Source organism: Delphinapterus leucas, chromosome 3 (assembly GCF_059928025.1).
Source record: "Delphinapterus leucas isolate spDelLeu-1000000601 "Yukka" chromosome 3, BTC_Dleu_Yukka2, whole genome shotgun sequence".
NCBI classification, from domain to species: domain Eukaryota; kingdom Metazoa; phylum Chordata; class Mammalia; order Artiodactyla; family Monodontidae; genus Delphinapterus; species Delphinapterus leucas.
This window is the reverse complement of record NC_143131.1, coordinates 117,180,543-117,205,326: the sequence shown is the minus strand read 5'-3', so window position 1 is coordinate 117,205,326 and position 24,784 is coordinate 117,180,543. Positions and strand designations below refer to the sequence as shown.

General features: G+C 37.7%; 1 protein-coding gene across 2 annotated transcripts in view; it reads right to left on the bottom strand.

Annotated features, from left to right (window-relative positions):
- The window catches only part of CTNNA1 (catenin alpha 1), a 172,970-nt gene that overhangs the window by 78,145 nt on the left and 70,041 nt on the right, over positions 1 to 24,784 (bottom strand). For both annotated transcript variants that reach the window (XM_022588907.3, XM_089908474.1), the window contains 2 exons: positions 24,111 to 24,380; positions 21,426 to 21,629 (listed from right to left, as the gene is read on the bottom strand). In XM_022588907.3, coding sequence (XP_022444615.1) covers positions 21,426 to 21,629; positions 24,111 to 24,380 — 474 coding nt within the window. The remainder of the gene's footprint in view (positions 1 to 21,425; positions 21,630 to 24,110; positions 24,381 to 24,784) is intronic.

The window sequence follows — 24,784 nt, the reverse complement described above, 5'->3', positions numbered from 1 at the left end:
TTCTTAGGAGTGAAAAAAGAGACTGCAGAAAGTTTTTGCCAAAAAAGGAAGCTGTGGGATTCAGTTTGGTGGCCATAAGAGCAAAGTATATAATACTTAGCATAACACTTTTAAAAGGAAAAAAATAAGCAGAAATCAAGAAATTATCAAAGTCTGTTTTACAATTAAGTAATATAACTCTCAATACAGACACCTTTAATTACATGTGTGTGTACTTTACTGTATCTACATAAAACATTTCTGGAAGGAAATATAACAAAATGTAAGGAAAAAAAATGTATGGCTACAGAACAGGAATGAAAGGGGACTCAGGAATGAAAGGGAATAAAAGTATGTACTCACTATATACTCTTTTATACCCTTTTAATTTTGAACCATGTAAATATATTACCTATTTTAAGAATTAAAAAAACAGGGACTTCCCTGCTGGCGCAGTGGTTAAGAATCTGCCTGTCAACGCAGGGGACACGGGTTTGAGCCCTGGTCTGGGAAGATCCCACATGCCACGGGGCAACTAAGCCCATGCACCACAACTACTGAGCCCGCGTGCTGCAACTACTGAAACCCGCGAGCCTAGAGCCCGTGCTCCGCAACAAGAGAAGCCACCACAGTGAGAAGCCCACACACCACAACGAAGAGTAGCCCCCACTCGCCGCAACTAGAGAAAGCCTGCGCGGAGCAACAAAGACCCAAAGCAGTCAAAAATTAAATTAATTAATTTTTTAAAAAGAGAATTAAAAAAACAACTTTTTATTACACATAAAGCAATAATGCAGTCATAGGATCTCAGCTCAACAAGAGACACCTACCTTTTTCAAAACAAGCCTATGAGAGGCAGCAAATGAAACGCTTCCCATTACTCTTAGCTTTAATATCACTTCTGAAGCAACTAACCATTAATCCAATGAGCAAGTTCACAGATAACATCTGAAGGCAATTGTTCATACCTCCCAAGTGAAGACTGATGATGCCAGCCAGCCCACGAGCCTCACTTCTAAGTCAGCCCAGCTTAACTACAAAGATTTTTCCTAATAAGATTTTTCTCTTCAGCCATTTTAGAGCTCTAAAAAGAAATAAAGATTATAAACATCAAAGGGAAAAGAAACCTAGACCTCACACTACCTGTTCCAGTGTCTTTTAAATACTATGCAATGCCTAAATTTATTGTTTTGGGTTAATTATTTAACCAGCTCTAGGGTGTGTAAATTCTCTTAAACAGCGAATTAAGATCAGAAAAGATCTTATTAATAAGATCAGAAAAGGTTTTATTCATGACACTATTTTCCTCTGGTGCTAGAAAGATGTTTTAATAAGCTGGAGAGGACAAATAAACATGACTTGTAGAAAATGAACGAGAAAAGAAAGTATATGGATATACTATTGAAATTTTAAAAAATCTATTTCAAATGCAATCATCAAATAAATGCAAAATGGTTGGGAAAGAATAATGGAGAGATTTTAAACAGAGATGCCTATACAAAACTCAATTCAGAGAATGAACGCTGACAATCAGAGCCTCACTTCCCCATGCCAGATAACTCAGAATTAACTATAAAGAAGTATGCCAGACCCAAGCAAAATGTACATTTTAATAGTAAACAGAACATATTATGAATCTGGGAATAAGGCCACCAACTTCAGGCAAGACAGTTAAAACAAACAGAAAGCAATAAAATAACCTCTGTGACACAGTCAGCAGGGAAACACTTGCTAAAAATTAATACAATCTTTAGACATTATTACCAGAATGCATATAAAAAAGGGAAAATTCTCCAAATGTATCTGACCATTGCTAAAAGAGAGGAGGGAAGAAGGTAAACGGAGGGAGGGTAGGAATTAAGCTCTTTCACTCAGCAGAAGGAGAAATGCAACTACTCTAAGAAATCACTGGAAAGCAGGACAGGTAAAAATAAAAAACAGAGGAGTTAAAATTTTAAGCCATTCAAAATTCTAAACTTTATTAGTAACAGTAGTGGTATAGTAGCAGTAGTATGAATAGCAGGGGCTGTTTTACACACTCTCAACCATGCTATGTGTGTAGGCACAATCATCATCCCCAACTCAGTGTTGAGGCGACTGAGACTGGGGGATTCTGGGTGACTCTTCCTGTTCAGTGCAGCTGTCAAGAAATAGAACAACGGGACTTCCCTGCTGGCACAGTGGTTAAGAATTCTCCTGCCAATGAAGGGGACACGGGTTCGAGGCCTGGTCTGGGAAGACCCACATGCTGCGGAGCAACTAAGCCCATGCACCACAACTACTGAGCCTGCGTGCCACAGCTACTGAAGGCCAAGCGCCTACAGCCCGTGCTCCGCAGCAAGGGAAGCCACTGCAGTGAGAAGTCCACCCACCGCAACAAAGAGTAGCCCCCACTCGCGGCAACTAGAGAAAGCCCACACACAGCAACGAAGCTCCTACACAGCCAAAAATAAATAAATTAAATAAATAAATTTATTAAAAAAAAAATAGAACAACAGCACTCCACTGAAAATCCCTTCAATAAGAAATTTATCTTAATGCCAACAACCTATACATATTAGTAAACACAGAGTTCAAACATCTCTGGAGGGAAAACAAAGCTTCAAATTAGGTAGATTTCACCACCCCAGAAGAAGGCCAGTAAATCCCAACTAAGCAAAGAGAATTTTAAAGATACAGAGGAGCCACCTGATTTCTCTCCAGAAACATGGGTAACAGTAAGCATCCCTGACAACTTCACAACTAATGAGAGATACACTAGTTTATACAATGTTTGCCATCTTCAGCTTCTACTTTCAGTCCCAGGTAAAGAAATACCAACTTCATTAGTACCAAGCTCCAAGAAGCAGCAACAGAATCGAGAGCTGCCCCAACAGTTCCTTTCTGTAACTCATTGAAAATTTACTTGGGGCAGCAAAAATATGCTGTCTCCCAGGACAACAATTTAGAGAGAGATTTCCTCCCCAAAATAGGCTTCACAAGCACCTGCCCACACTGATCTGAGGGTGACTGTCTCTACCAACACACATCTTTCTTACTTCCTGTCACTGTGCCTGAAATTCCACCATCAGCCTCCTCTTTGAGAACCTTCTTTAAGATAAAAAAAAAGGAGGGTGCGGGTACAAATATCCCCAAACAAAGCAACAATGAAAAGTGGGGAAAAGAGATTATATTTGACTATTTCAACTGACATTTTAACTAAGGAATTATGACAGCTAAAAATGAATGTTCACAGTTTTCCTCCTAATTTCAGAAAAAGCTTAAGTATTTTTAAAAATCCCTTCTCTCATATGAATGTTTTTGGAGCCTGTTACAGTTTGGTCTGGTAGCAAACATCAGTAGATAAAAGGTACAAACTACCTAGCAAGTTAACATAAATGGAAAACCCTGAAATGAGGTCATTATGGTTAATCCAAACCCTTGTTAGTAATTGTAATTTTATATTATATACAGAGTGGAGTGAGACTTATTTTATGATTGTATATTTGTTGCCGGTTTCTATGATGTAATTGAACATACTTCTGTGATAAAGCCTTAGGATCACTGAAAGCTGGAAGGAGGCTGCCAACTTTTGCCTACACTTCACAGTAGGTAAGGCCAGCCCCTTGGGCCCACCAAAGTTGATAGATTTGCAGTTTAGCTCTGCAGGGCAGCAGCAAACCCTACAGGATCAGCCATTCTATCCTGGTAGGTGCACCACAAAGACCAGAAACGGTCAGCATAACACAAACTGAAAAGCCACGCTGTTGAGCTACAAATAATAACTTATAGAAACAAAAAAAAAAGCAAAAATCTATTATAAGCTCACAAAGTAATTAATGTTGCTTTAAACAAGCCAGTTCACCTACAATCTCTGCTACATCTTTTTTGCAATTTCTTCAAGTTCAAGTGGGCCTAGAATATAGCTATGAGATACTAGTATATATCTATGAGCACCATTATTTCTATCAAAATCCCTCTTTGGAATCCATTATATTCCTCTGACACAAAAAAAGTTTTTAATCTAAAAAGACTATAGGGGCTTCCCTAGTGGCGCAGTGGTTGAGAGCCCGCCTGCCGATGCAGGGGACACGGGTTTGTGCCCCGGTCCGGGAAGATCCCACATGCCGCGGAGCGGCTGGGCCCATGAGCCATGGCCGCTGAGCCTGCGCGTCCGGAGCCTGTGCTCCGCAGCAGGAGAGGCCACAACAGTGAGAGGCCCGCGTACCGCAAAAATAAATAAATAAATAAAGATAAATAAATAAATAAAATAAAAAGACTATAGAATCTAGAAAAATGGTACAGATGAACCTATGTACAAAACAGAAATAGAGACATAGACGTACAGAACAAACGTATGGACACCAAGCAGGGAAAGAGGGGCTGGGATGAATTGGGAGATTGGGACTGACATATATACACTACTATGTATAAAACAGATAACTAATGAGAACCTGCTGTATAGCACAGGGAACTCTACTCAATGCTCTGTGGTGACCTAAATGGGAAGGAAATTCAAAAAAGAGGGGATTTATGTATACATATAGCTGATTCACTTCGATGTACAGCAGAAACTAACACAACATTGTAAAGCAACCATACCCCAATTTTTAAAAAAAGTCTATGTAATTAATATAAAAGCTAATTCATTTTTATAGTTCTTAGAGTTCTAAGATAATCAAATTTCTAGTGATTATATGCAGAATCTTCAAATAAAAAGTCCAAAGTATTTAAAATGTGATAATTTAAGGGCTAACAATATGCATATTGTACAGGTCCGCCACTTTTTCACAAAGACGAAAATAAAAAATAGTCGCTTTGAAATGATACATGTTCAATCTGATTTCTGAGTTTTTAAATTATTTTTGATTCAACAACCCTTAACTTGACATATTCATAATTTAAATGAAACAGCCACAGAAAATTGCAGGCCACTAGTCTATTCAATACAAAGCCAAGAGATAAAAGAGGCCAACTTTTATGCACTTTTATGTAGGCTTTTTAATTTGGCCAATGTCTTTCTGATGGCAATAACTGACACAGGCCCCGTTTCAAAATGGGGAAAACATTCTTTACTTCATATAAGATAGACAAATTGCATGAATCTATATAAAATACAATTTAAAATGATCATCACATCATTAGGATACATACATGAAAAAGCATGTAACTATTTTTAAACAGCTTTATTAAGATATGTATATTTATTATGATGTATATTAAGACAATGCATACACAATTCACCCAGGTAAATTATACAATTTAATATTTTTAAGTATATTCACAGATATATGCAACCACTACCATTAGAATATTTTCATCACCTAAAAAGAAGCTCTGTATACCCTTTAGCTAACACTCCTCCAATCCTTGGATGTGAATATTTAAGTACTAAATTTTAAATATCCGGGACATGGTGACCATACTTGGCTTTAAGTTTCAAAGCTGTAAATTTGTTGTCCTTTTCTTAAAAGTAATTTTTAGTATTCAGTCTAAATTTGCTCCTTAAACCTCCAGAATCACAAATTTATCCATTCTTTTTCAAAAAACTCTCCAGATAATTCCTGTTTGTGAAAAAGGGTAACAAGACAATCAACTCTTGATTCATCACACATGAATGCACCACTTTTTAGCACCTATAACAAACAAAAATACATAAAAACAAAGCCCACAAACACATTTTAAAATGTGTCTATCCAATACTACCTACATAACAAGTAATTATCCTTATTCTGTGGCACATGCCTTCCTTGGGTTTAGAAAAGTAGAAGTGGGCTCCAAGTCCAACCGTGCCAAACTTAACAGGGCCTTAAAGAATGTTAGACACTCTTTTCTTCCACCCACATTAAATATACACCCCCAAAAACTGTTGATTCACCGGATTTTCGGCTGCCAAAAAAAGTAGACTAGCTTAGTGTTTGACATTTCCTTTTGGCAGTCATTAGTCCTTAATGTGTCGCTGTCTAGAGGCTAAATGGAATAGTTTCATTCTTTCTGCTTTAGCAGATCATTTTCTTGGGCCTGAGGAAATGTATCAAAGGCTAAAACCACCCTACAAGAATGCTGTCAATTGAAGATGTTACAATATAAAAATAATAATGATTAAAACTCCTCTCTCCACAAGCCCCTTATCACTAGAATCTAAACAATACCTTTCTCCATAGGAGCAAATTAAAGGGGAAAAAGCAAACACTTCCCAACAGCTCTGTCAGTGAGCTACCCACTAACGGGAAAAGAGGACTGCTTCTAGCTAGTCTTGCTTGTAAAATGGTTCCTTAATGGCTCTTCAGGACTTCCCCAGTGGTCCAGTGGTTAAGGCTCCACGCTTCCACTGCAGGGGGCATAGGTTCAATCCCTGGTCAGGGAAGTTCCACGTGCCATGCTCGGTGCAGCAAAAAAAAAAAAAAGGCTCTTTGTTCCCACCAAGCCAAGAGGTTTGCCATTCCCTGCACACTAATTAATTCCTGATTCTAAATCTATTATTGTTTCTCCCTTCGCCCACTCTTCAATGCCAATCAATGCCAACCTTGTCTGTCTTTGCATATCCTATTTAATATAAGTTTTATACTTGCTCCAGTGCTTTATAATAATAAAATAATTTTATTTGTGCTTTTCTTTTAAAAACTTCATTGCACCAGCATTATCTCGTATAAACCAGAACTCCTCATTCTGATTTCTGCCAACAAAAAGAGCACTAAAAAAGGAAAAATAATAGAAACAGTACATAGAATGTTTATATTCAAATAAGGTTTTCTCTAGCTAGAGACAATGTATTTTAATAATCAACAGCAAAAGCAAGGAATCTGAAAGCATCGTGGCCAAGAAAATACTGTTTAAGCCACCTAAAATTGTGCTAAGGCAACTTCTTAATTAATATGAAATCTACAGAAGTCGTACCACCACCCTCTTGAAAAAATGAAAGCCCTAATTACTGCCATTTATTAAATTCCATTCAATCAAAGTTTAGTGAACAACAAGGAAACATCACTACTAAATTATACAACAGTCAAGCAGGTAAGAAACAGAAAACTTCTTACTATACATGATAGAGCTTTAAAACTATGATTCAGGGGAGGGCAATAGCTCTGATAATGCTTCAGGCAGTAGACTATGGAATGCCTAGATGATTAGGCAATGACCAATTCTGACCTTCTAAAAAAGTGTTTACTAACAATTTAGCCAAGAAAACTCTGCATCGTCCAATGACTATACTAGGTACACTCCTTTTTGGAGAATCAAGGAACTCAAATCAAACACAGTGACAAAGCGTTTACTTCAAGGACACATGCACAAAACCCAAGCACAGCTGGGCAACCAGCCTCAGGAAGGCCATACAGGAAGAATAGGATCCTCCTCTTAGCTGCTTGTACCCTTCTCCAACCTCAAATACCTGACCCAATGTTACCCTCTATGCTGCCTAACTAATTCATAGCTGCTGCCCACCCACAAATTCACTTTGCCATGACCCCTCACGACCCTGACTCTACTTAATGGCATAATTTCCTACTTCAGTTTCCATTTACTAACTGCATCGTTTTCTCATTATTTTCCCATACAAATTCCCAAGAGAATCTAATTGGCCTAAGAACTGTGGACTGAGAAGGGGTCTGGAATAGAATAAAGCAATCTGTTCGAGAGGTTGCAAGACAGACAAATGCCTTCAGAAGGGCTGTAAACATTGCAAAGACTATGCCCTTAAACGTCTAATATGCTGACATCTACTCAAATAACCATAATGATAAGAGCTGTTTTTTTTTTAACTTTTTATTATGGGATTTTCCAAACATTCAAAAGGATTAAGAAGACTAAAATGAACTTCCTTATGCAACATCACCAAGTTTTCACAGCTATCAACCTTCTGCTTTCTTGTGTCATTTATAACACTTCTGTTAGTTTTGGGGTGGAGTATTTTAAAACAAATCTACAACATCATGTCATTTCATAAGGGATTCCCCTTGAATCTATATTCATCTCTTGATGTTCAAATCTTGTCAAATGTTGAGGGTTAAAAGAACTATCACTTGTCCAAAACCTCAAATTGCAAACATATAGTTACTGACGTTTATCATCATAACCCTAAAACTTATGTGATTTTTTTTTTTTTTTTGCCGCACTGCTTGGCTTGCAGGATCTTAGCTCCCTGACGAGGGATCGAACCTGGGCCCCGGCAATGGAAGGGTGGAATCCTAACCACTCAGCCAACAGAGAATTCCCAAACTAATGTAATTCTTGATTCGGAATGGTTTTAAGAAAATAGCTAATTTTGCACTAGCTGAGAAAACCAACTCAAAAAAAAATAGTTTGATTCTAGCTCTAGAGTTTGCCAAAATGACAGATCTGTAGACAGCAAGTAAGAGTTAGTCAATGGAGTCAGTTTTAACAAACACTATGATTAGAATTCCACTTTTTAAATGGAATTTTTTTCTGAATGCTACAAAGTCTGATACTGCTTTGAAAACAAAAATCCAACAAACGTATTCCTAATGTTTTGAAGTCCATTTCCTGAGTTAAGAAATTTTGATAGCCTAAGAAAAACCGGCTTTGAAAAGGTCAAGGGGACAGGGGGTTCCTTTATCACAAAAGAAATCACTAAATAAGGGTATATATAAACAACCAACTTTTAAAAACCAAACAATTTCCCAGTATATAATGGCTTTATCTTTTTTTCACCAACATAGAATCTTAAAAACAACATAGGGACTTCCCTGGTGGTGCAGTGGTTAAGAATCCCCTGCCAATGCAGGAACACGGGATTGATCCCTAGTCCAGGAGGATCCCACATTGCCGCGGAGCAACTAAGCCCGTGCACCACAACTACTGAGCCTGCACACCACAACGACTGAGCCTACGTGCCACAACTACTGAAGCCCATGTGTCACAACTACTGAGCCCACAAGCTGCAACTACTGAAGCCCGAGCACCTAGAGCCCGTGCTCTGCAACGAGAAGCCACTGCAATGAGAAGCCCACGCACTGCAACGAAGAGTAGTCCCCACTTGCCGCCAACTAGAGAAAGCCCACGCGCAGCAACGAACGAAGACCCAATGCAGCCAAAAAAAAAAAAGCAACATAAACAAATAGGTCTACTTCCCAGCAACAAGTGAATTTATTGTTATGAGCTTTAAAGATTACAGTTGGGTATCACTGGTCAAATACTTATGATTTTTCTTATAAAATATTGCAGGTTATTTTACACCAGGGAATAATAAGCAATGTTCATATAGACACAAGAACAAGGCCAAGTCAAAACATAAATCTTTTTATCCCTAGAAGATGAGTTTCTTATTTGAGTCTACAAAACCAATAATTCTCCCTCAAAGCAGGGAGAATTAATTCAGGACAAGTATGCTCCGGAGTTAAATTTAAAGGACAATTATCAGGGAAGCCTTGAAATCAGATGCCACACTGCATTCTATACGGTAGACTATTACAAACTGCAAATTACAAATCCCAAAGTTAGAATATCTGCAACTGGAGTAAAACCAAGAGGCCAATCATTCCAACACATCTGAAAATAATCCTTGTAAGACAATTTACTGACTAGATATTATTTTAGCATAAAGCAACTCAAATGCAATGTCTTCCTTAATAGTATATCTCCAAATCATACCATTATGAAAAGGTCCTATGCCATTTTCAGAGAATGACCAAACAAAATCAGTTCTCAGCAGTCTCTGGTTCTAAATATTGAATATTCCTATCTATCTATCTATTTATTTATTTATTTTGTGGTACGAGGGCCTCTCACTGTTGTGGCCTCTCCCATTGCGGAGCACAGGCTCAGCGGCCGTGGCTCACGGACCCAGCCGCTCTGCGGCACGTGGGACCCTCCCGGACCGGGGCACGAACCCGTGTCCCCTGCATTGGCAGGCAGACTCCCAACCACTGTGCCACCAGGGAAGCCCCTGAATATTCCACTTTAAAATAAATAAGTTATTGAATGACTGTCAAGTGCTTATTTAGCAGTCATCAGATGTGAACGCAGATAAAATAAACAGAAAAAATAAGGGTATTTGCTCAGAGAAGAAAAATATCACATTCCATAGACTTTAAATTAACCCTTCTAATTTTATGACTAAGAAATATGAAAACCGTAGTAATTTTCAACAGAGCAGGCCTGAAATCACAGAAGAGAAAATTTCCTGGCAGCCAGGGCTATACCTGTCTCTGGCAAAGATAGTTTGGAAACTCAAGGAGTTTTATTAACTACCTTAAGTCCTCTAAAACACCCAATTTAAAAAAAAAAAAATTTTAAGATCAATGGACAGAAAATATTAGGGTAGAAAGTTATGATTGATAAGCTTCTAATTTTACATGTCTGTCACATATGGGCATTCTAGATAAACAGGTTTATTTTATAAACAATAAAATGCCTACTTTGCTACATTTAAACAATGACACTATTTTAAAAGAATCAATTTATTATCAACATATGACAACTTTGCCAAAGGTAAAAAGAATAAATGAGAAAGAAGGAAGTGTATTATTAATTTCCTAAAACGATACCAATTTGCATGTATTTATAGCACTTTCTAGTTTTATGTTCAAGTCAAACATGGTATCCCCTTCCCTTTCCACACTCAAATGATGGGTGGCGGGGGAGATCCTCTGTCAGCTTGTGATTAGATGCTTGAACTACAAGATCATGCAGACTTGTGGGTGGAGACTGCTGCTTTGGCTCTTTGCTATAGACAGAGCAAGGAATGGAGCTATCACACAGAGCTGAGAAGAATCTGCTACAAGAGACAGGAGAGCAGCCTTGGTCACTGCCTATCCAGATCCCTGTTCACCTTGTTCTTGGCTACACATCATTTAATGCTCTTTTGTCTCAAGGCATTTTTTGCATTACCACCACCCATTATCCCATTTTCTTCATTTTGCTTGGTCTTGAGTGGTTCTCTGTGCCCTCTAACAAAGTCAGGTAGAGGGGCAGCTATTAATGACCCTGTTTTACAGCTGAGAAAGCAGCTCAGGGGGAGGCTACTTGATCAAGCTTTAACGATGCCTATTCGATGTAAGCATTACTGTCCACCATCCATGGCATCACGTATGATGAGGACCATCAGAAGGAGCTCTGGACTGATAATCAGAAGGCTTAATTCTAATCTTAACTATTCTTACCTGGGTATGATCATAGCCAAGTTACCTCTAGTTTCAGGCTGTTTTGAAAATAGGTGGTTGGTTTTAGCTCTGGTTAAGATGGGGTAAACATTTTCCACCCTGTCTATCCTACTGAATGCAACTAAAAACCCTGGAGAGAATACATAAAGTAGCAATCTGAGAACTGAAATGAGAAAGAGCCAGATCCACAATTACAGTTGGCAGACAGGGCTATAACTGTCTCAGTAACTATTAGAACAAGCAGACCCTAAATAAACAAACAAATAAATAAGCAATCAAGGTATAGAAGTACTGAACCAGTTCAATCAACCAATGCCATCAACCAACTGGATCTAACTGACATTTATAGAACACTCCATCCAACAACAGCCAAAACACATAGCCAAGTACAGACAGAACATCACAAAGATAGCACCACTGGGTCATAAAACAAATCTCAATAAACAATTTGAAAAACTGAAATCATGCAAAGTATGTTCTCTGACCAAACTGAATTTGAATTAAACTAGAAATCAATAACAGAAATTTAACAAGAAAATCTCCATATACTTGGAAATTAAACAACATACTGTACTTCCATATAATCCACTGGTCAAAGAGGAAGACTCCAGGAAAATTTTTAAATATTTTGAACTAAACAAAAATGAAAATACAAAATATTGAAATTTATGGGATGGAGACAAAGCAGGGCTTATATGGAAATCTGCCCTAAATCTTTACATTTAAAAAGAGGAAAGAGCTCAAGCCAATAACCTAATTTCCCACCTCAAGAAATTAGAAAAAGAAGAACAAAATAAACCTAAAGGAAACAGAAGAAACAATGAAGAACAGAAATCAGTGAAATTGAAAATAACAGAAAAATCTATGAAACCAAAAAAAGCTGGTTCTTTCAAAGGATCAACAGAATTGATAAACCTATAGCCAGACTGGCAAAGAAAATAAAGGAGGCAGATACAAATTACCAACACTAGAAATGAATTAGAGAATATGGCTACAGACTGCCCACAAACACTAAAAGGATAATAAGAGAATGCTACAAACAACTTTTGCATATAAAACTTGACTAACTGGATAAAATGGACCAATTCCTTAAAAGCCACAAACTTCCAAAATTTATCTAAGAAGAAATATATAACCTAAATAATCTCACATCCGTAAAGAGAAATTGAGTTTGTATTTTAAAACCTTCAAAAAATTAGCTGAAAAAAAATTAGTTGGCTGGACTAGATTAAGGCTTGGCAAACTTCTGTAAAGGGCCAGATTTCAAATATTTTGGGCTTTGGGGGCCATTCCATCTCTGTCACAACTACTCAACTACACGACTGCAGTGGAAAAGCAGTCATAGATTGTAAGTAAACAAATGGGCATGGCTATGTTCCAATTAAATTTACAAAAACAGATGGCAGGCAAGACTTTACCAAAGAAGTTTAATTTGTCAACTCTACACTATGATAACTAATGTCACTTCCAAATTCTAAAATTTATAATTCTATATTTCCATGGTCAAAGATCACTGACAAATAGTTCAAGAAAAGGATAATGCAAGTACTATCACACAGAGATAACTGACTCTGTTTTGACCAAGACTTTCTAGAAGTATATACTGTAGTAAACAAAAAACCCTCCCAGACAACTCACCACTTCAAACTAGTCCTGAATGAATCATTACCTCAAAGACAAATTACCTTATTAACGTGAAAAATCTTCAGTGTTCTCATATTAATAGTACTTTGGAAATAAGCACAGTATATGATTATGAACAAAACCTAAAAATCCATGACACATAAAACTAAGGGTCTAAGTTTATTTCTAAACTTGTGTCATAATGACCATAAGAAACATTGCCAAAAATGTGGGAGGAACTACAGAAGAAAATTTATATTGCCTATTATCCCACCACCCAGTGATAATTACTAATATTCTGATATATTTAGAGATTATTACTACCGTTTAATTTAGACACACTTTTTAGATATAAAAGCTCTTCAAGCCCGCCTGACATCTAAAAAGCATAAATTAATACCAACGACAGTCTAACAGCAGTCTCCTGTAGGCTAAAACCTGATGCATCTGCAGCCTGACACTGGGCAGGCTTCGGGGTCTGCCCTATCATCCTGATTTCTAGAGACCGCTCTACTATTGTTCCATTAAGCCAGCACCATTTTATCTAATATATAAACATGCATCTTTCTGCATATAAAAGGTTAGGAACTTGCCTGTTAAATACTGCAATCCATAAGGCCAGAGTGGCATATACAGGAAGCACCTCAGGCCTCTTAAAAAGCAACATAAAATATAACTAGGGTGAGATGTCCTCCTCAGACTTAAGAAGTTCTCTTAAAACCTCTCATCTCACACCACAAGAAAATCACACAATTTTTGACAAAGAAGCTTTCCAAATTAAATAAATGCTAATGTCAAGAGGACTAAGTCCTAAACATGCTTGAATTCTGCATTCAATGAAACATCTATTTATACCTAAATTCTCCAAATATGCTAGGCAGCTTACCGAAAAGCTTACACTAACAAATCAATAAAATCATATAGCTACAGAACTATGGATTAGCAATACAGGCAAGAGTCTACTGCAGGGGCTTCCCTGGTGGCGCAGTGGTTGAGAGTCCGCCTGCCAATGCAGGGGACATGGGTTCGTGCCCCAGTCCGGGAGGATCCCACATGCCGCGGAGCGGCTAGGCCTGTGAGCCATGGCCGCTGAGCCTGCGCTTCCGGAGCCTGTGCTCTGCAACGGGAGAGGCCACAACAGTGAGAGGCCCGCATACCGCAAAAAAAACAGTCTACTGCAGGAAACCCAAGGGTTCACACAAAGATGAAAATCATAGCATATCATATAACAAAACTCAGGCCCTGTAGCTGCACATCACAGAGCCAACTGAAACATCTATGACACTCAAGTAACTCCAGAGAGTCTAGCCTGGGAGAATACTCTAAAAAAGCTTTCTTTTCTTGTTCAGCTCACTTCAAGCAGCTATACCAGACCTGGGTTTACCTTATTTAGTGTGAAGTATTTAACTTCATTAATAAATTTCAGTAATAAATTTCATTTATAAAGCTATACAGTGAAAAAACCCATGATTATGAATGGATGATGATGTAAAATCGTATTTGCTGACTTACAAAGATACACTATGATAAAAGTAGTAAGCATTCAGATTTTCAGGTCGCAGGGATCTGAGTTCAAATCTCAGCTATATGACTGAGTATTTTTGAGCAAGTAACAATTCAATAGGGTTGTTATGGAAGTCAAACAGGTAATAATGTATGTCTCTCAGCACAATGGCTAGTATATGGTAAGCAGTATAATAGTAAAGACAATCCTTATTTCTGTTGTCAAAAAAAGAAGAAACAGTAAGAACAGATAAATGTGTACATACACACATAGAATGAACTCTGGAATGCTATATACCGAAAATGGTGATATATAATGAACAGAGAACTTTATAATCAGAAAAAAATTAACCTATTCTAATTTTGAAAATAATAAAATGCAGCCACAAAATAATGCAGTTAACAAGCTCTTCGAAGGAGTCGTTCAAAGGCTTGGAAGCTTTGGCTCCGCAAAAGTGGTTCCAGGAAAGCATTTGCAAAACTGAGAAGAGATTAGCATCTAGATTAAGTGCTTCCCCTCACTGCAATAACAATATATCTTTGAGAGTGAACATTAACTGCCCCTTATTCATATATTCCATATCTAACTATTATCCAAATCAGATAAAAATTTTATACCTGATATGCTAACATAATCAAACCCCTCAAATATAGGCCCAGTCCAATACAAAAAATGTCCAGTTACTTCATTACTCTTTTAGGATCCTACAACCTCCAACGTTTCTGGGCAAGAGCAAAGATAAAATTTAACCTTAAGCAACATCATCCTCACCTGGTCCTAAGCTGTACCAATTTTCTTCTGCCTAAAACTAGTTTAAGGTATAGAAAATACAAGCTACAATATCTACTATGTAAGTTACCATTCTGGACACTGAAGGAAGAAGTTGGGACTTCCCTGGTGGTCCAGTGGCTAAGACTCCGTGCTCCCAATGCAGGGGGCCGGGGTTCGATCTCTGGTCAGGGAACTAGATCCCACACACTGCAACTAAAGATCCCACATGCAGCAATGGAGATCCCGCGTGCCACAACTAAGACCCAGCACAGCTAGCTCAATAAATTAATTAATTTTTTTAAAAAAGGAAAAAGTTGATGCTCAACTCTTATCTACTCCCCTTAGCTGGTTGGTTACCCAGTAGTCAGAATTATCCAAGAGAAATATAATACAAGCAAGAAACAAAAACTACATATATAATTTAAAACTTTCTAGTAGCCATAAGTAAAAAGAAACACGTAAAAACTAAGAACAGATTTTATTTAACCCGATATATCCAAAATATTATCAATGAGATATTACTGAGATATTTACAGCTTTTTCAGTGCAGTAAGTTTTGGAAATCTGGTATATAGTTTACACTCACAGCACATCTCAAATTGGACCTGTCACCTATTAAGTGCTCAATAGCCACATATGCCTACTGTCTACCACACTGGATGGAACAGAGCTAAAGCTACTCAAGCCCAAGGCGTGTGTTTCTTCTCACCAATTATAAATTCTAATTCTAGTCAGTCAGCATATGACCATGAACTGCTGGACAAGATTGCTCAGGTCAAAACCAAATGGAATTCATTTCAAAGACTGAGGGTCATTTATGTTTCAAACACTGTGTTAAGAGTTTTCAGATTGGAGTCAGGGGGAGGGGGGTTAAAGTGGAGAGTTTTGTTCATTTGTTTTTTGAGGGGAATGTGAGTGTGATAAAAGAGACAAATGAGTTTGGTCCCAATAAATTCTACTGCAGTACTGGGAAAAACTCAAAGCACATGCCCTAACAAAGGGAGAAAGGACCACATTAAGGATCAGCATATCCCTTAGCAGAATGAAGAGTGTGAAAGAAAGAATTCGGCTGTACCAAGTACAGGGTTCTTCAGAAGGAGACTTTTCAATGGCACTGAAATACTATCTTCAGAGTATTATAACACAGAACTGGGCTCCAAAGTCAACTACACATTTAAGAAACAGAAAGTTTAACCTATTAAACTAGTAGTTTGTTTTAACCCATTAACCTAATTGTTTGTTTTATAATTTTGTTCGTTATTTTTTTTTACTATGTTTATCGTATAACATAACATTTACCATCTTAACCAATATTAAGCATATAGCTCATAGGTCTCAAGAACATTCACATTATTGTGCAACCATCACCACATCCGTCTCCAGAACTTTTCACTTTCTCAAACTGAAATTCTGTCCCCATTAAACAGTAACTCCACATTTCCATCTCCCCCAGCGCCTGGCACCCCCATTCTCCTTTCTGTCTCTATGAATTTGACAACTCTAGGAACCTCATGGAAGTGAATCATACAGGATTTGTCCTCTGTGTCTGGCTTATTTCACTCAGCATAATGTCCTCCAGGTCCACCCATGTTGTTGCACCATTAACCTAATAGTTTGAATGTTATACTAATATTTTGTGTCTATGCGGAGAACATTAAGAGGGTTAAAACTATTTTAAAATTTAAAAACACTCTGCATACAAGAACGGGGACAAACTGGAAATACATATACCTAAATGTTAATAGTAATGGTGGGTCAATAATTTAATGCACATGTATGATTTTCAACTACAAAAAAATAAACAAAGTGGCAATAACTTTTTTCAAATTCAATTACATTTCACTTTAATTTCAATCCTTTCACTTTTTTTTTTTTTTTGGCCGCACCCCGCAACACGTGGAACTTCCCCAACCAGGGATTGAACCTGCAACCCCTGAAGTAGAAGTGTGGGGTCTTAACCACTGGACCACCAGGGAAGTCCAATCCATTCACTTTTTTTTTTTTCAATCCATTCACTTTTAAACCCATCCAAGCTGTTTTTCTTTCTCTAGAATCCTCATAGGCAGAGTAACCTTAGGCTGATAGAGCAAGAACAAATTAAACATAACCACAATAACTACATTTCATTTCAAGGAAAGCTGGAAGTCATTTGTGAAACAAAGATCCACTGAACGGTCAAAAACCCTCTGCTGTCAGGCATCTGAAGCATTTCCATAATGTTTAAGTAAGTAGGGGTCAAATGCATTACCCTTAACATCAGTATCTCTTAGAGCATCATACAGTAAGTTAGTGATAGATCTAAGACTATCTATCTCTAACTCTTCAAACTACAATGCAAGTAGAAGCATTAAGGCTGCTGGCCTCCTGGCCCTTGGAGCCTTTAAAAGGGAGTTTGGCCCTCACCCTATGATCTAACATATCACTTCCATTCACTGCTTATTTCAGAGTATTAATTTTTTCCAAAAATGTCATCTGTATACCGAAAGAGCTACAGGAAGTAAGGGTAAATCACCCATGGCCTCCTCCCCCATAACCCTCTAGAATGTAAGGTCAATAAGGGCAAGGATCTTTGTTTTTTCCACTAATATATCCCTAGTACCACGAATATCCCAAACTGTTCACTTTAACCATTCTCCCAATTCAGCATGAGTTCATTAAGCAAGCACCTATTGAGTATCTGTACTACCATTATACTAGACCCTGAAAGAATATTTTTTAAATAGTTCCCATCTTTCAAAAGCTTAAAACCTAGTTGCAGAAATTACATGGATATAGGAAATACAATTGAGCAACGATTCAAGGAAGTAAACAATTGAGTGCAAAACTTCAAGCTACAAAGAAATAATGTAGAATGGTGTAGTCTGAAATGGCCTTCAGCAAAGAGATGGGGGGGAAATGTGGGCCTTGAAGGAAGGGCAGGTTAGGTTTAAACAAGTAGGAAGGGAATTTCAATAACACAATGAACAATGTCCTACTGAAGGCATGAGCTCAGACTGGCCTGAGCAGGCAGAACAAACTGAAGTGGAGAAAGTGAATACAGCCTGGAATAAGACAACAGCAATGGAGACAGAAAAGGACAAATGCAATAAACCATCGTAGCACTTTCTCCACCTTAACTGCACATTGGAATCTCCTGGGGAACTTTTAAAAATACTGATGCCTGGAACTCAATTTGGTGATTCTGACTTAATTTGGGTACAACCTAGACATCAGGATTTCTAAAAGTTTCTTTTTCAGAAAAAGCTTTTTTTTTTTGACTGCGTTGGGTCTTCGTTGCCGCAGGTGGGCTTTCTCTAATTGCGGTGAGCAGGCTTCTCATTGCAGTGGCTTCTCTTGTTGTGGATCACCGGCTCTAGGCACGCGGGCTTTGGTAGCTGCAGCACGCAGGCTCTAGAGCACAGGCTCAGCAGTTGTGGCGCACGGGCTTAGCTGCTCCGCGACATGTGGGATCTTCCTGGACCAGGGCTTGAACCCGTGTGCCCAGCATTGGCAGGCGGATTCTTAACCACTGTGCCACCAAGGAAGCCACCCAGGGATTCTTTTTTTTTTTTGCGGTACGTGGGCCTCTCACTGTTGTGGCCTCTCCCGTTGCGGAGCACAGGCTCCGGACGCGCAGGCTCAGCGGCCATGGCTCACGGGCCCAGCCGCTCCGCGGCATGTGGGATCCTCCCGGACCGGGGCACAAACCCAGGGATTCTAATGTGCATCCAAAGTTAAGAATCATTGCCTTATCCCACCAACTGTACATTCTGGAAAATAAAACTTTATTAAATTTAAAAAAAAAAAAAGAATCATTGCCTTAGAGGAAACACCAATGTAACTTGATAAGTGGCAACATAGGATGAAGAAGGAAGGCTCAAGAAATTACAAGATTTTTTTTAAAGTATGTATCTATAAAAATCATGACGTGACTGAGAGAACCCAGGAAATGAAAAAAAGTAAAAATACGTGAACTCTGTCAACAAAGTTCTAAGTACTGAACCAGTTTTAATTAATCCAGACTGGTCCACATACCATAATTATTTATCTAATATTTTTCAAAAGAAATAATCAAAACTTAAAGTGAATCATTTTTTTAAAATCAAGGTGAAGCTCAATACAAAGATTATAAAATAAATACTACATTCCAGCTAGAAATAATCTCATCCTCCTTGCAATCCCCATGGTATTTTAGTAGTACCTATGATGGTACTCCCAATAAATGTTCTGTAGAGATGCTGTATGTTTCAGAAGGGAGGGATCAGTGCCTCATTCCTCCTCTTACACAGTGCCAGCACACTACTCTGCAGATGACACATACTCAATATGAACTGAGCGACAGGAAGATAGTGCCGGTTAAGTTCTGACTGTCACAGGAGGTTCTAAATGTTCTTGAATGCTTCATAAATAAGCAAAAATCTATCCCTAGTTGATTCTGCTTCTTGCAGACCCTTTTACCATTCTAAGCTTTCTTCAAATGTGCTTCATTGCCCTCCCCCTTTATCCTTACTCCATCACTTTTTGACAGGACACAGCTTGATCACTGTTATGTGAGTCAATTCAAGGAAACTAAATATTTTTATCTTTAGGAGAAATGTGTTCAGAAATCATCTTCTAAAATATATTTCTGAATACTGAATTTCTTTCAAAACCCCCACCATAATCCTTAAATTTCAGCCTGACATCAATCACTGTTCTAGTTTTCACTTACATAATAAAATGTTATGTAAGAGTGCTGTTATGGTCTCCTTATCTTCAGTATAAATGAGTATCTCCCACCATTACTTACATCCATGGCACAAAATAGAAAGTACTATTTGTCTGGCATTCTGGGGAGAATCTAGGAGGTACCTCATGATCAGAGATGGCTAGTCCAAGATCTGACCAACCCCAAGACTCAAGGAATATCTTTTAGACTGGTTAGGAAACTCTAGTATGGAGGAATGAGAACAGATTTATCACATACTCTTCCCCACAAAGGCTGTTTTTAAAGTGGTTTCCCAATCATAACTGCATTGGACACTTTTGTACCACTTCAGCACACGATAATAGATAACTGATTCACATACATGCCATGAGTCTTTGTTTCCCTGAGCCAGTCTTCAAATTATTCATTTTTTTATATTTTCTGATTTTCAGGCTTATATATGCATTTTTAAATGTGTCCCACATTTTCACTGTGACTTATCAACCGCTTTTTCCATTTGATTTAACTAAGCCTCTAATCTCATTTTTCTGAGGTAGACTGCATACGATCAAAACATGGCAATGGGTTAAAAAAATTCAATATGCTTCACTAATTTTACAATATGGTAGAAACAAGATAAACACAGGAAAGCATTCATCTTCACCCTAGGAATTCCATCATGACTCACCATTATATGTTCACTTATATAAGAATATAAGTGAACAAACAAGATGTATGGCAAATGAACAAATGAGAAAGTACCAAAGATCTTTTCGTGAAAACTATTAAATAGGGAAAAATCACTAGTGAGAACTAATTTGCATTGTCCTTCTTCCCTTTAAAATGATTTTATATAATTTTTATTTAACTTATTCCTTCTTTGCCACAGTAAAATACTGGGTACAAGGTCTAAACTACACTAACCCTAAACCAGCATTAAATAACTGGAATGAAAGAAGTATTAGGGAAGGAAAAAAGAAGACATTAACAATACAGAAAAGAAATCAACAGATAACAGTATTTTCTACGGCAAAAAAATTGTCAGGTATCCAATTTCACAGCACTGGTTTTTAAACACAAACCTTAAAAATTAAAACACACTACTCAGTTCACCTAATACACCTCTACTTGGCAATTACTTACTCTTATAGCACTGCACATGACTCATTCAAATAACTTCATCAACTATGAATATTTTCAGCATTCCATTTTGCCCAAAATTAGATGGCCACCTACATGTGATAATGGAATTTTAGAGGTATTGAAGGTTACTATCCCTAGTAGACACATGCTGAAATATTTAGAGGTGAAGCAATACAATGCCCGCAACTTACTTTCAAATGTTTCATAAAAATAAAAAAGGTTGTATATGTGTATATATACATATACATGCATATATTTATACACACAAACATGCACATGTATTTACATGTTAATTGGTGAAATCTAGATAAAGGGTAAATGGGTGTTCATTATATGATTTCTGTAAGTTTAAAATTTTTCACGCCAAAATGTTGGGCAGAAAGGGGGCATTACAGAAAGCCATTTATCCATTCCTTGAAAAATTTTACTCCACCCAAGAGTCAAGAAGCTAAAAACATATTTGACATATATAGTTAAAACATATTTGACATGTACAGTTAAAACATGTATAGTTAAAAGACCTCTTAACATGTATAGTTAAGACCCAACAATTATTATGGAAAACTCCTGTTACTTCAAAGAAAAGTTCTGAAAAACACCTCAGATCCAACATCTGCTATAGAAAATTCCTCTTACTCACGTTGCCCATGTACTCCGAGAGCAGGTCCTGCAAGGCCTGGCGGACAGCATTACACTCTGCCACGATTCTCTCACGCCGGTCATCACGTGTGCAGGATGAATCAGCCATCAGGGCAGCCCCACTAATGATGCTTTCCAGGCGCTCCTCCAGGGAAGGCCTAAAGCGCTCCTCGCTGAAGCTCAAGGGGTCCACAATGATTTGTTTCTGCAAAGGAAGCATTATTGAATGCTAGTGTAATCTCTATTCCCTCCAATATTCAAGAAGGTGAGGAAAGTGTTGATTAGAAACACCAATATATAACATAAAAATTCCAATGCCTGAAACAAAGTTATACTTCTTGGCAGATGAGGGGCATCCCACACAAGTTGGCCTATGGTGGATTACTTCTCAAAGAAGACGCTGGAAGCAATACTATCCAGCGGAATGGGGCCTGAATAAGGTACAATACCACAAATGCAAACAGAAATATGTCGGCATAAAAATCATGTTCACATTACTTAATCTGAACATCTAAAGGTCAGCCTATGCAGTAATAGTAAGTTACCAAATGAGAATTACAAGGAAAATAAACATTAGCACTCTTGTTCTTTTCTATGTACTGAGTATAAAACTGCTACACGACGTTAGCAGAACTGTTTCACCACAAAAAATAAAGAAAAACAAAACACTGACTTCTGTCTTCAAAGTTTCAGAAAGTAATGAGTTTATAATCTATTTCAATTTTCTTCATCTTATATCTTTCATTAAAGCTTATAAACAATTCAGTCTCAAATTTATCCTGTTAATTCCAAACTAGAGACTTTCTTTGCTGAAAGACCTCCAGGTACTCTGTAAGAGATGACAGCAACCTGTCCCAACAAAGCCACTCTCTGAGATACAACTGCCCGCAAAAGAATAAATCCTTCCTCTGTCTTCCCTTAACTCCCCTGACTCCACTTAAATCCAGCTTTACCACTGATGAGTGAGGTCAGGTCACAAGTAAGCTATAGGTACTAGGTCAAACATCAACACCCCCAGGACAAGATCTACTGGCCTTCCTCAAACTTCTCCACTTGATACAATTTATCCTTACCCCAATAAATGTCTGTACAAATATTTTGCCTTTAATTTTTCTTTATACGAACTATGCTCTTATTGATCTCAGTTTAAATGCCAAGTTTTTTCTCTAAAAAAAGCTTGCCCTTTTCCAATAAGTACACGTCTTCTTTCCCTTCCAAAGAACTGTCAGTTTCAAAATTAAACATACAATTCCTTCGGTTTATTATTAACCTACACTTTAGCTGATTATTTTTTTACCAGATTAAGTTACTGCAGTATTTCTCTGGTCAAAACTGAATATATAACATCTTCTTCACAATGACCAACAGGAATGAAGAATGAATGGTCAAAGAATTTTAACATAGAGTCATAGAACTTCAACAGACCTGTAACCGTTTAGTCCAACCCTGTCATTTTATGAATGAAGTTTCACTGTAGCCTTAAGAGGTTAAGTGACCTCTGACAGACATTACTCAACTTAGGGCAAAATGTAATCTGTACTGCCTTGAAGGGGGCAGTACCTAATACTACCAAATTTGAAGGGGAAAAACAACAGTGCCAGTTAATTGTAAGATATATCTTAAGAGATTGCCATAAAGTCATTTAATGTTTAAGGCTCCAGGGTAAAAATTCAGTTCTAACATCATGGTCTTTAGGCTTAATACTGTCTTTACCCAAGACAAAGTAAAGGGGTGAGACAAAGGAAAGAAAAGTAAAGACCAGAAAAAACTGTTAAAATGCACTCCATTATATTGATTCTATACCTCAAAGCACTCCTGCTAATGAAAGGATGCTGGTCACCTGGAAGGCAATTTTCCCTTATGTTAATTAAAAAAATAATAACATAACAGTTGGTTTAAAAAAACAAACAGAAAAAAAAACCACTTTAAAAAAAAATCTTAAACTGCTGCCATCTACTGGAGGCCATGAGGCATTGTGGGTAGGAATTTAAAACCATAAAACACACCCCCAAAAATTAAGATTAAAGTTGATACATAGGATAGTGTTATACACAGAATATATACACAGAACAGATCTGGGGCATCATCTATAAAAGGTAATTATATGGCATTATGCTAAGGAAGTATTTTAATCCTAAATTTGCTTCCACTTCATTAAATTTTGTCTATTATTTAGTCATTGAGAAGAGAAGTGTATCTAGGCAGACAAGTCAGATTAAGATGACAGCACTTCTGACGGAATCACTTATGATGTGTCTGTATCTCTCACTGACTGTGAGCCCCTGGAGGGCAGAGCCTAAGTGCACTTTGCCTCTGTATCTCCCATAACTTCATATCTACCAGAAGGTTAAAGTCTTGATTGAAATGAACCAAATTCATATCTTCACCAAAGAATGACCTCATAGGAAACACAAGTTGCATAAAAGAATTCAGAAGATTACAACTAAAAAAGAAAAGAGAAGGGAAGGGGAAGAGGAAAAGGAAGGGGAGGGGGAAGAAAAGATAAAATGCTCTAGGCCAAGTCAAGGTCAAGTAGACTGATGCTTCATAAAACCTCTTTCAACTTAGGCTACAAATCTAAGGAGAAATTGAGCTTTCATGAGAAACCTTGATCACATTTCCCCAGAAATCTGTTAACTTTGAGGGATGGTCAAGAGCCTGTAGTCTCCTCCCAAGTATAACTTACATCAAAGTTATTGAGGGCATATGCCAGTTCTCCTCCTCCTCCACCCTGGTGCTGGGAGGCATCATCTGACGCAGTAGCCTGGGCGGCATTGGAAATGCCTGTGACCGCCTGCTGCAGCTGCTTGTATATCAGGTCTCTGTTGGCCTTATAGGCTGCGACATCAGGGTGCTGTAGGCATGCCTGGGATGCAGTATAGAGGATTGGAATGTTTTTCTGCAGGATTCCTCTGGCTGCAGCCATCTGATCACGATGGCCCATATCTTTCAGTTCCTACAAGAGTAAAACAAGAATATGGGTTCTACTCATAAAAACTTGTCAGTGAATTCTGAAAAGTTAGAATTTCTACTAATTAGACAATATTTTCATTAACAGCCTGGCTTGAAAGTTCATCACAAAGGAGGCAGTATGGCTTAGTAGGTAAGAGTTCAAACTTTTCCAAAACACACAGACCTGAATTTGAATCTCCAGCTCTAATTTTTACTATTATGATCCTATTTAAACTCGCCATCCTCAGTTTCACCTTCTGTAAAATAGGAGCAATAATATTACCTCTTACAATTGTCTTGAGGATTAAATGGAACAATGCATGTAAAGCATCTAGAACAGCACTAAATAAAAAACAAAACATAAAACTGACTAGCATCTTGATTACAACTTTATAAAGATGGATGTAC